General features: G+C 34.3%; 1 protein-coding gene across 2 annotated transcripts in view; it reads right to left on the bottom strand.

Moving 5' to 3' along the window:
- Positions 1–1,510: 1,510 nt before the first annotated feature.
- The window catches only part of ZDHHC21 (zinc finger DHHC-type palmitoyltransferase 21), a 60,549-nt gene continuing 49,046 nt past the window's right edge, over positions 1,511–13,013 (bottom strand). For both annotated transcript variants that reach the window (XM_032307118.1, XM_032307119.1), the window contains exons 8-9: positions 3,843–3,886; positions 1,511–3,294 (exon numbers count right to left, since the gene is read on the bottom strand). In XM_032307118.1, the coding sequence (XP_032163009.1) occupies positions 3,162–3,294; positions 3,843–3,886 (177 nt within the window). In that variant the 3' untranslated portion in view covers positions 1,511–3,161. The remainder of the gene's footprint in view (positions 3,295–3,842; positions 3,887–13,013) is intronic.

The following is a 13,013-nucleotide window of genomic DNA, read 5'->3' as shown; positions in this document are numbered from 1 at the left end:
ATACTACTTCTAACAAACAGATCACATCAGTAATCCCACTGCTTGTAACTATTTACTAACTCAGCATCATTTCTTATTTTCATGGTTATCCAAAATACCTAACACAATGACTACTAAAGTTACAGCTGTAACTCTGGATAGGAGAGCTAAAAAAAAAAAAAAAAAAAAAAAAAAATGTATAGAAAGAATTATTAATCTCTTGTTTTTTTAATGCAGTAGAATCAGGTAAAAAAAAAAGTCATTCCAAAATTGAGATTAAAAAATAATTAAACATATTTTTTTTAATACCCATCAAAACACATTAGGTACTTGCTTGCTGATGTAACTACAGTAAATTTCTGTGTTTTGTAATAAATTGGGCATTTTAAGTAACGGTTTTCCTAATTCTAAGGGCTTAATTTGCCAAGGTAAGGTTTAAAATAAAATTCATGAAATGGTTTACATTTGTTTATCCTGATCTAATAGAAATTTCTAATTGAGAGTAAAAAAATATAAGAATATACATAAATGAAGCCAAGTACTTATCACACTTATACGAACTAGACGTCGTCATTATAAAGTGGAACACACTGATTTTCATAAACCCATACATTTTTGTACATACACTGCCCCTAAATTCTGGCATGTTCAGGATTAGGCTGTACAGTTAATTGTGGCACTGTGGATCTCTAGAGCCAGTATAATTACACTGATTAGCCAAAAGAGGGCGCAGACAGAACACAACTAGACTTCTTGCACTCCCTAGCAAACTGCCAGTTGGTTTTTTTCAAGTCCTGGCACAAGAATTATAAACCCAGTTAGGTGTGCTAACTTGGGAATACTGAAAGTTACAGCATAAGTATATATAGCTATGCTTTAATATAGATTCTTATATAAATAGATTGATATATAGCATTTCTGCCATTCAAACAAAATAAATATATGCCTTGCCTAGTGTATCAATTTATATCCCCGTAACTTAGAGGACTCAAGTAGTGGGATCAGGAGCAGGGAGGGTAAAGAGAAAGGAGGGAAGGAAGTGTACCTAGAAGTGGTGTATCTAAGAAAACAAAAACCACCTTTGGAGTGAGAAACGGACCACCTCCAGCTCTTCTTGCCGAGGCAGAGGTTGGGACTGAGGACCTCCCAGGTGTGTACCTACTGCTACTATATGATGTATAAATATGTCCAAAAAGCTCCCTGGGGGGGATCTACAGTAGGCTTTGCTTTTTCTCAAGGTTCTCATCTGACAGGAATGTATACAGCATAAGGCATTTGACTGAGACCTATTTATATATCTACACGTTACTTCCCTATAACGGTTCTGTCACCAGACCAAAATTTGGTCAACACATTAGCTTGCATGAAACTCAAACCCAGTTGCCTGACATGAACATACTAATTTTGTGGTTCATTAGGCTCTATAAATATACTTCTCATATTAAATTTACTATGCATCTTATCAGCACCAATAAATATTTTCATCTGCCAATTCTACATTTTTAAATAATAAAGCACTGCAGTCAGAACATAAAAGACATGGTATTTATATCTCTGAGAACAGCTTATTTGATTATTTCAGAAGATATTTACAATTCCTGGAAGAACTAACTACAGTATAGTTAATTGGCTGACAACGGAAATCTTCGGTTTCATGATTTCTCAGGTGTGACTCCTTACTCTCAAAACTAACTAAAAGGAAAATATTGATATGCTCCAAGAACAGCAGACCCCTTCAATCTTCTCTTCAAAGACTGTGAGGACATACATTTTCTAAAAAGATATATGGATTTTGCAGTATTCTAATGGAAAAAAATGTAAAGGCTGAATTTTTTTCAAAGTCTGCTAAATGTCTTTTCACACAGATCTTCTCTGCTTTCCAAGAGACCATCACCATTAGCCATTTAAATTTGTATAAGCTAATGGTAAATATAGATCTTTATGTTTTCTAAGGTCATTTCTTAACATTAGCTACTAACAAATGGTCTTTCAATCCAAATTTATAGTTGGCCGATTAAAATTTCATTTTGATTTGGCTGATTATAGGTACACAAAGGTTACTTACTAATCTTTACTAGCAACTTCCTACAAATAAAATTTTATTATTTAGTTGGTCAATATCTATTACATATAAACCTTCAATGTGTAATTTTAGATGTACTAGTAGGTAAATAAAAGTAAAAAGTGTATATATATATATATATATGTTTTTTAAAAGCACAATATTCTTCTTTACACTGTACATTATATATTATCTAGTACACTAGCATTTTAAAAACATATTCATTCTAATATAACTGTACGAGAAAAGGTACCTGTGGAATTATTGCAAATTCTCTACCCTTTTTGCTCATCAAAATCTTAGCGTAAAATAGAATTCATGCCCATGTGGTCAAAAATTCTGACTTGGAGCAATTATTTTAACAACAACCAATAATTATATCAGTGCAGGGAAAAGAAGTGAGAAAGTTAATATGGAAAAAAAATTCATCTTTCCTTTAAAATAAGGTAGGTAGTTGGTATTTTATTTTAGTGGCGTTTTTATTTTGTTTTTGGTGAAGAGAAAAACAGAAAACATTAGAGAGCTACTTCTAAGAAAACACTGCCCTTTTTCTGTTGGTTTTTTTTTGGTTTTTCATTGCTGTTCAATCTATGCTGCATTAAAAAAAAAATCCTGCAGCACATATAAAAGGCAGTATTGCTATTTAAATTATGATGTATTTGAAAAAGAAAACTTACATATAATATAAGGTGTATCAACTTTTGTAAACCCAAAGAATGAAATTCAGATTTGGTTAGTACTGCTTAAGAGTGAAAAATTTAAATAAACATCTGAAATTTCCCATAAATTAAAATCTGTAACATTGTCAGTACTAAAAAAAATTATGTACAATTATTTCATCTCAATCACTGCCTTTGGGGTCTAATCACAAAAGCATTTAAAGAAATCCCTGTGGAAAGCTAATTTGAAAGTAAACATGCTTTAAAACTTAAATATAGATCTCGTATTAGTCCCACAACAGGATCAAGATCACTATTAAAATAAAGCCTGGGGCACATTATGATGCCTAAGATTGGTGGGTGGATTTTAATTGACTTGAAGACTGTCATAGTTCTATTATCAGAAAACCTGTAACGCATTTCCAGCGTGGAGGACCCATCTGTGCCCACCATCCATCTGTTTAGACGTGATTGGCAAAGTGGTAGGGAACTCGCAGTGGTTGCCTCTGCCTGAAAGGAATAAACCACAGGATCTTCCAACGAGTGCCAAAAACTTCTGAGAAGGTCTGCTGCCATGGCTTTCGGGGCCTCGATCTACAGAAGACAGCATTATTAGTGAAAGACAGCACTCCCATGGTGTACTTCAGTCAGCTAAAACAATACAGGTTGGCTGGGGATCCATTACTGGACTCTGATGAATTGTGTCCCAGCATCACAAATACAGCTTTCCTTTCATTATGGCATGCAGCTGAGTTTTAACTCTGGAGAGCAGATATTGTATCTGTGTCGTCAATCAACCTAGGGCAACTTTTGAAGCAGAGGAGAATCTCGGGATTAACAGAATGTGTGTCAACAACACAGTAGCAAATCTCTTTTGATGTAGTTTCTGGGACAAATAATTTAACTTACTTTACTTAGACAAGGAACAAGAAGGATCAGTACTTATTTTGTTTTAAAACTAGCATGGCTTGAAGACCCCTACTGGAAGACTGGATTATGCCCGTCTAGCTCAGGCCTTAGACAGGGCCCCGAGAAAAAGCCAGCATTATGCTATCTTGCCACTACACACACACGTTTTTCAAATGTGGCCAGCTGTTTCCGTTTTTAAAGAAGAACACTACGGACTTCCCGTTTATACTTACATTTCTTCACAACAGTTAGACATCTTTTCAATAGATGTTGTATCCTATCAAAAATCAAAGAAAAATTATACTCAGATGGAACAAAGTTATCAAGGCTTTATTCTACATCTACTTTATGAGGCTTTTCATCGTATTTAGAGAATATTCTAAAGATTTAAACAGTTTACATATGGGTACTAAGAATTTTAAATTAACTGCATACATTGCTGAAATCCCCTTGACAAAAACAGAATGAACATTACATCGTGCCAAAAAAAAAAAAAATTATTCAATTACAAAACCTCACAAAAATTGTAGGAGTCTCACTTTATTAAACTATAACCTTTTATTACAGTTGCTTTCTTTGATAATTCTTCTAAAAGTCTGGGATTTATTTTTTAATTCAACTATCAGTGAACATGCATGAGAAAATAAATACGAAAATGATGAATTCAAGGCACTCATGAACAGAAAACTGCAAACAGCCCAAGAAGGCTACTGGTTCTAGACTTCTATAAACAAACACAATCCAACAAGGCAATCTACGTATTTGCCATATTACAGCACCTATCACTCTGAAAAGGAAATTGGAACTATTTCTTTAACAGAAAAAGCAGTATCTTCATAATACAATTTCTTCTTATGTGTTTTCTATAAAGCTCTAACACAAATAGGTAAGTGAAACAATTCAACAAAGAGAAGAAAGTTTCTAGATATGCTGGTTTCATTTACAATAAGAGAAAAATCCATCGCTAGGCTGAGAAACTGTGCTGGTAAGTAATAGCCAGATAACCAAAACACAAATGACACAATCTTATTTTAGACACTTATTTACATTTTAAAGAGACTTCAAAGTACTACAAAAGAAAATATGTTCTTTCTAATATATGAAAAACAGTCAGAGAAGTTTTCCTCCTCTTATCCTCTACTTCAAGAGCTCGCTCACATATGACAGGTGGACCGCGCTGTCACCAAACATGCAAGCGTCGTGGGTGGCCATGGCCAATCCCAAGAACTTCTCTGGCTGTGGACCTCTCTTCCAATGATACTAACAAAAAACATTTGACTTTAAAAATCTCTTTATAGCATTTACATCAACAGCTCACAATATTAAGTTCTCAATGTATGAACAGTTGAATAACTATAGTTAGCCCACATATGAGAAAATAAATCTATTTTTTTAGACGACAAAGTCACCAATAGCAGTGTTTCATTTCCCTCTTCCCTGGGAATTTGTGACAAGATTGTAGATTAGCCACATATTCCATATTCATTAGTTTTCCTATCATGCTTTGAAATTCATGGTATCCAATGACAAGTCTATTTATAATTAACTTTCCTCAGTTCTGTTGCATAATTTCCTCAAAATAACATTTTACTTTGTGACAACACAGTCTGCAAATACATAAGAACGTTGATTATGGGCTTAGTGGAAAGCGGGCCCTCTGCTTCCACATCTGCACGGAAAGTGAATGAAGTAATTTGAACAGGTTCTTAGCACTGATGGGCGACACGTTGCCCCAGAACAATCTAGGCAGCTTGTGCAACCAGGCAAAGGAAAAGACAGGACAGAGGTCTGTAAGTGTTCTTAGGACAGGTAAGTAAATGGCCTCAAATCACAGTTGTGGATAATACTTATAAACTGTTTGGGGATAAGGAAGGCGACTACAGAGTCAGACTACTACACCTAGTATTATAGTAAATTTTTACTATGTGTAAGTTTACAATTTGATTAAAACTCTGAGGTACTTATATGTGGCTTAAATAAAAGAATCAACTTCAAAGACTTTGGATTTAGATTTCATGTGGGAAAAGCTTTTATTTCCAAGTGCTTTTGACATCTTTCCGGAATCTGGTTCAAGAAATAAGTAGAATAGTACCTGTTAAGTCATCATAAACAGATGGTTATTCTATCAAAGAATGTGATGTTTACCATGACTTTGTGAACAGGATTTTCGAGGCTAGCCAAAAACAGGCTTGCTTTTTTTTTTTTTTTCCCCTCTAGAAATAGCAAATGCTTCTCTCTCTGGAACTCAGCTATCAAGAATACTGTTATAAGAAAAGAAAATGCAATTTGTATTCGAATAGCCAAACATGGCATAAACATGTCCCTTGCACTTATAGAATGTGCTCAGAACAACACAAGTCAACACGCTATCACATTCATAAACACAATAGGATCTGTAAACCAGAGGAGGAGAGAGGGTTACTAATGGCAGAACACTGACAACCACAAGTTAATGCCAAAAGTGCCAAATGAGGTTAAATATACTGTGTGTGTGTGTGTGTGTGTGTGTGTGTGTGTGTATGTGTTGCAAAGCAGAGAAATGTGGACTATTTTAGAAAAAACAAACTACAATTAATTAAAATGGATTTTGGTGCAGTAATTTCATTCAGCATAAGAGTCAATACCTTTAGTGACCATCAGGAAAGGACCAATAAGATACTTGCCATCTTTGAGGAGTATAAACATAATTTATAAATACTTAGTTATACATAAAACTCAACTATCCAGAAAAAATGCATTTGTCAAAGAATAAGAAACAAGTTTTTATAGTATGTTGTCTACAATCAGGATATCTTACCTCCAGAAAAATATTTACACCATGATGATGGGTTTAATGACTCAAATATCTAAGACTTCTATCAATCTGCATAACTAAGAGATACATGAAAATCTTTTCCTATTTTGTTTTGGGAGAGAGCAAGCGAGCAAGCACATGCAAGTGGGGGGGGGGCAGAAGAAGAGGGAGTGGACTGTAAGCAGGCTCCACACCCATGGCAGAGCCAAATGCAGAGCTTGGCCTCAGAGCCCTGAGATCATAACCTGAGCGGTTCAAGAGTTGGACACTTAACCAACTGAGCCACCCAGGCAGCCCTGCTTTCTTATTTTAAAAATAAGTTTATTTTCTAAAAAAGAATAAAGTGGAAACAGCAAGACCTATATGGGCCTTTCCTAGTTTATCAACCAATACTTTATCTTCTCCTGGGGCTGATCTTACCCTAAGAAATGATCTTTCAGGTTCAGTCTAAGAAGGTAAGTTAAAGAGAGACTATTTTCTGTTAATCATAGCTCACTCTCCTCCTTTGAAGTCAGAACTCACTGTAGTCCTCATTTGAAATAATCTGTTCTTTAAGCACTAATCTCCAAAAGAGAACGAGCTATATCTTTTATCAGAGATCTGGAGTTCACACGAACATTTAATCACTCATGGAACCAAAGTGAGAAGGCCGTAGATCTTACATATATAGTCACTGAAAATCTCTTTCCAAAATAATCACTGTCTTTCTCTTCATCAAGTCACTTCCCAGCTGTATAAAACCTTACTAAAAGTCTGTATCTCAATTTTCAAATAATCATTCCTTACTCATAGATTTTTGTAGGCATTAAATGAGTTAATATATGTTAGAACCCTTAATAATGCCTCAGTAAATGGCAGTCTTACTTTTTCCTGATATTGCCTACTATACTTTTCATTGATATTGCTTCCTACTATATATACCCCTCTTTTGAGGGCTTAGAGATAACAGTATCTCAATTATATCAGAATATAACTTCTACAAGGTGGATTTTATAACGAAAGATAGAAATGCAGAGACTACAGGAGACTACACAGATAAAATCCAATATTCACAAGGGGCATATACTCGAGTTGAAAAAATAAGTACTGGGTATATAAACCAAGATCATATACTCATTTATCCACCTATCAAAAATTTACTAAGGATCTATTGCTATTACTAAGGACACAGTCCTTAGCATCAAGGAGCTTACAGTCTAGTGAAAGCAGTCAAGTACACAAGATAACTGTACGGAAATACACAGAGAATGCCAGAGAGAATGGTTACATATAATAACATATTGTACAAGTAAGCCTTAAGCTAAATATTTGAAACGGCTGGAAAGCATGTTCCCAATCAACACTCCAGGTCAACTACTCTTATATTTTTTATACAAACTTATACTTTCAATAAGATTTTTGGTTACCAGTACTGGTAAGATGGTCTAATGTGCTTCTCTGGCTGAGACTTAGGGAGTAACTAATGTATTGACAAAATGTGACAGAGAAGCTTACGAATCATTGTGGGAAAGATTCATAAATTAACTATAAATACAGGATTTAGTGTTTTTGCCAATCCTACAGTAATGTTTTAAAGTCAGATCAAAAATTCATGTAGATTCAGAACATGAGAAAATAAAATGGATGTTTGCGTAAAAATGTTAAGTAAAATGAAAACTCATAAATGTTTAGCTTCTTTACCGAAAAAAGCATCCATTTAATCACTCGGGCAATTAGTAATGCTTTGAGAAAATTAAAATGCAGTATTCTTAAGGAAGAACTTCTCACAATAGATTTAAATAGTTTGTAATTACTTGTAATTTTATCAGAAATACAAGGAGGTTATGACCCTGGCCAGAGAGATGACATAACATAAATTTATTTTTCACAAACGAACACGTTTATGCTGAAGAGCAATCCAATCCCACACAAAATAATTTTGATGCTAGCAGGCATTTTTTAAAAGAATGCTGTTTTATTACCATGCGACCTAACTTAGTATGTATTTAAACTAATTCTTTGGAAAGGGAGATCCTAGGTTCTATAAAGTTCTCTACATATTTCAAAGTTCAAAGAAATATCCGTGTATAATATTAAAAGCATGTAAGAAATGGCACTTAAATCTTAATGATTTTTCTAGATTTTTAAAAGCCACTAGAAATATTATATTTCATCCAATATTACAACTAGGAGTACTCTATTAGAAATACATTTTGTTTTTCTTAAACAAAACATATAATTCAGAAAAGAAAACGCCATACAGAGCGTCCTTTATAAAAATGTTAAGTGAGCTGGGCTCAGCATAATTAGCAATGATTTCCATATTTGCAATGCTGATTTGGAGTTGAGTAAACCACACATAATTTGTACAGAGGCTATACTGAAAGATGCTAATTCACACTGATTCGGTGGGATACTTGGCAAAATTTAATTATAAGGATTAATAATCTCAGGACTACATTTCTGGGTACATAGTAAAAGGCAGGTAAGCCCACTAATTGTCAGACTAATGAGAATGCTATTTAATAGACAATCTCATTTAAACTAATTGAACACATTTTGAACAGAAGATACTTTTCATTGCCTAAGATAACCAGGTGAAAATTAAGTCACCCTGCCTTTGTGATTCTTTTTGTATTTATTTAAGTAATCATGAGTCAGTATGTTGGGGGGGAGGGGAGACATTTCTCTCTTTTTAATTTGAAAAGCTTTACTTTAAGCCATCTTTATGATTCAAGTAGAGTTCAACAATAGTACCTGTGAGAGCAAAGGCAAAAGTTCTTTTTTTGAGAATTTAAAACACAAAACCACAGCTAAATATGCCGCACCCTACCCTCAACCTCACCACAACTGAGAAAAGCTCTCTATGCTCCAGAGACGCCATCAAAAGCTTAAGCTATTATATCAACTCCACGGTGCCCAGAAAACAAAAATGCTTGTATACAAAACTGAGATAAACTGTCAGAGCAGTGTTATGGTACACAATGGCTCCCTGTCAGAACCCCACCAGAAGGCACTGGACCAGCTGTTACAGCGCTTCCTGACGAACTCTCCCCAAGTCCAGGGACTGCAAACATGACGAATACCATCACCCAGCACTATCAGTATCAGTGCGCATCAGATCGGACATCATTCTTGGCTGTGTGTGGACTACTGCTCAATAAGAGAGTATGACAACATCAATTACGTGAATAACAACATCACTATCCATTTCATTTGGAAACAGAAAAAGGCTAAACAGGCAAAGTAAGGAGTAATTAGAATAATCTGTTCCCTAAATAGAGAATGCGTCAAAGCAGATTGCTTTGAAAACATTTTAACTTCAATACTGAGTTTAGTAAAAAGGCACAAACATATATTTAAGCCTACGTCTAAAATGAAACTAAAAATAATCAAAGGTAATCCTTTAAATCTGGGTTGAAGATTAGCCTATTCCACAGAAGCATCTGGTTGTGTTGCAATCTTTAAACCTTGGAAACGAGATTCGAAATCCACTGGTTTTAAACTTAACTTCTAGTTACTTTATCTGGGTCACAGATAATCTGCTCTTGCTAACTCTCAAACGAATCAGATAATCATTACTGTGAATATCCTGTTACCTTCTACTATCAATAAGAGGGCAGAATCTTCCCTCTTGCGTGGAGAGAAATAACTTATTTATTCTAAGAACAAATAATGAGGAAAAATTACTGAAAACGGATGTGCTGCTTCCTCAAAGCCTCAATTTAAACCTAAAAAAGCTTTCGTTTTGCCTGTTTGTTGTCTAATAGGACTATATTCAACTTACGTAATGACATAGTTTATATAATGAAATAATACTCCTACTGGTGTTTTCCCAAAATGCCTCCTGGTCTTTGGAAGCAGGAATAGGGGAGGAGGAAAACTCCAGTGGAAGGACTAAATTTACTGTGATTGCTTTTCCTCTCTGTCTTTCTTATGCTACCTAACATATTCATCACTTCTTCTACATTGTGAGAGATGCATGGATTCAAATTATGACAGAAACATGTCCAGGTGTGAAATTTCCTGTGGACAGTCTTAATTTTTGTCATAAAATGAAAACAGCAAGCATACTGTATTTAAAAAAAAAAAAAGTAAGCACAGTCTCTATATTTTTAACTTTAATTAAATATTAAATTTTATTTTATTTAACTGCTAGTAATTCATTAGATTTAAAATTAATACTGAGGTTTAAAACCTTAAATAATTAAGCTTTAAAGAGCCTTAAGTCAATGTGAGGAGGAGTGCATGCTGGAAACCTTAAAAGAATTTTTCTTAATCCAAAAAGAGGGATGCTAGAAGGTCACTATGAAAACCCAGGTAAATGGAATTGAAGTTAACTACAATTGTTCAAAATACCTGGATTCAAGAGGAAGTAGGGTGAGTAGAGACTGGGCTAAAAATGTCTACTTTAACACTGCATTCTTTTTTGAATGTTTCACAAATGTATAATTTCTACAGACATCAGAACTGTCTAGTACAGAGTATTCTGAGAGGGTACTATATGTATACAGAAAGAAATGAAACTTTTGAAGAAAGCATTATATAACAAATGTGGTTTCTACTTAGTTTTAGAAATACCAAAACATCAGAACCAACCTCCTCATCTTAAGATAATGAAATACTGTTCAGTATTATAGCAAAAGAAAAAAATAAGGCAATTTGAAAAATACTAACACTTCGGTAATATGGAATAGAGTCAGAACAGAATCCAATATTACACATCCTTCCAAACCAAGAAATTTAATAAATAACTTTAGTTATTCATAAGATAGTCAGTGAAAGAAATCTGAGAATTATCATTCTGGGGTATACTGGGTATATATATATATATCTAATATACCCCATATATATATAGATAGATCTAATCTGAGAATTAGAAAGAATTTAAGATAGCGAAAGAAATCTGAGAATTATCATTCTGGGGTATATAAATAGATACCAATGATTTTGGTAAATCCAAAAGTGAAAATTCGTAAAATCTGGTAATTCTGACATAACTTACAGACAGATTATAAAGTAATTGTGAATTAGTGTAAAAGTAGAGAAAAGATTTTAGGCAAAGACCTACTCTCCTCTTCACCACTGTTCTTAATATCATGTTATCATCATTAGAGAAGTCACGAGATACTAGAAAATATTTCAAGCTGAGTAACAATAAAAATAATTTGAACAAACATTATGCAATCATGAACAGCCAATAAGAACATGAAGGAAAAAAATAGAAATAAGCATTAAGCTCTATTAATTATCTGCATGGTGAACAATTTGATGCCTGCAATTTATTTTGATACATATCAAAACATATAACAGATCGACAGACAGTCCGACATGAGATAAAACAAATATTCTAATGTTAACTGTGGTTGGGTATTCACTATAAAATTCTTTATAATTTCCTGTGTGTTTAGTGTTTTTCCTATAAAACCTAGGGAGGAAAGGTTATGATGAGTACCGTAGAAAGTACGCAAACACAGGTTTGTACAAGAGATACGTTTCCCTGACTGCACTCTTCCAGTTTTATCCCAAGGCTAGTTACCACTACCTGCAGCTAGCTCCCCGCCCCCAGGCAAACACTAACCTCCTTTCTGTTTCTACAGACTTGCCTATTCTGGACGTTTCATATAAATGGAACCCCACAAATACAGGGCCTTTTGTGACTTGTTCAAGGTTCTTCCGTGTTCCCAGCATGTACCAGTACTTCACTTCTTTCTATGGCAGAATAAGATCCACTGTACGGATATCCCACACTCTGTATATCCGTTTGTCAGCTAACAGATACCTGGACTGTTCTCAGTTTGGGGCTATTATGTATGAATAATGTTGCTATAAATATTCATGTACAAATGTTTGCACGGACATATGTTTCATTTCTCTTGGGTATCCACCTAGGAGAGGCACTGCTGAATGAAATGATAATTCCATGTGTAACTTTTTAAAGAACTGCCAGACTGTTATCTATCTGAGCTGTTTTCTGTCCGCACGAGCAGTGTGTGAGGGTTCTGATTCTCTAAGTCTGGACCAATCTTTGTTATTACCTTTTTTTTTTTTTTAATTACAGTTATCCCCGTGTGTGTGAAGTGGCACCTCATCCTGGTTTTGATTTTCATTGCCCTGATAACCAGTGATGTTGAGCATCTTTTCATGTATTTGTTGTCCATTGGTATAACCTCTTTGAACAAATATGCATTCAGATCCTCTGGCCATGTTTTATTTAGGCTGGTTTTTAGTATTGCGTTATAGGAGTTCTCTATCCTAGATTTTAAAAAGCTCCTTATCAGACATAGGATTTACAAATATTCTTTCCCATTACATGAGCTGTCTTTTCACTTTTTGATTGTGTACTTTGAAGCACAAAAGTTTATAGTTTTATTTATCCATTTTTTTCTTGGTTGTAATTTTCTTGTCGTATCTAAGACACTATATCCTACTCCAAATTTTACTCCTATGTTTTCTTCCAAGAGTTCTATAATTTAGATCCTACATTTAGGTCCACGATCCAATTTTAGTTAATTTATGTATATGGTGTGAGGTAAGGGCCCAACTTTACTCTTTTGCATGTGCATATCTCGTTATCCCAGCAGCATTTATTATTATTTTTTTAAAGATTTTATTTATTTATTTGACAGAG

Source organism: Mustela erminea, chromosome 12 (genome assembly GCF_009829155.1).
Source record: "Mustela erminea isolate mMusErm1 chromosome 12, mMusErm1.Pri, whole genome shotgun sequence".
Lineage (NCBI taxonomy): Eukaryota > Metazoa > Chordata > Mammalia > Carnivora > Mustelidae > Mustela > Mustela erminea.
The sequence above is the reverse complement of the archived record's forward strand: the minus strand, read 5'-3'. Positions and strand labels throughout refer to the sequence as shown.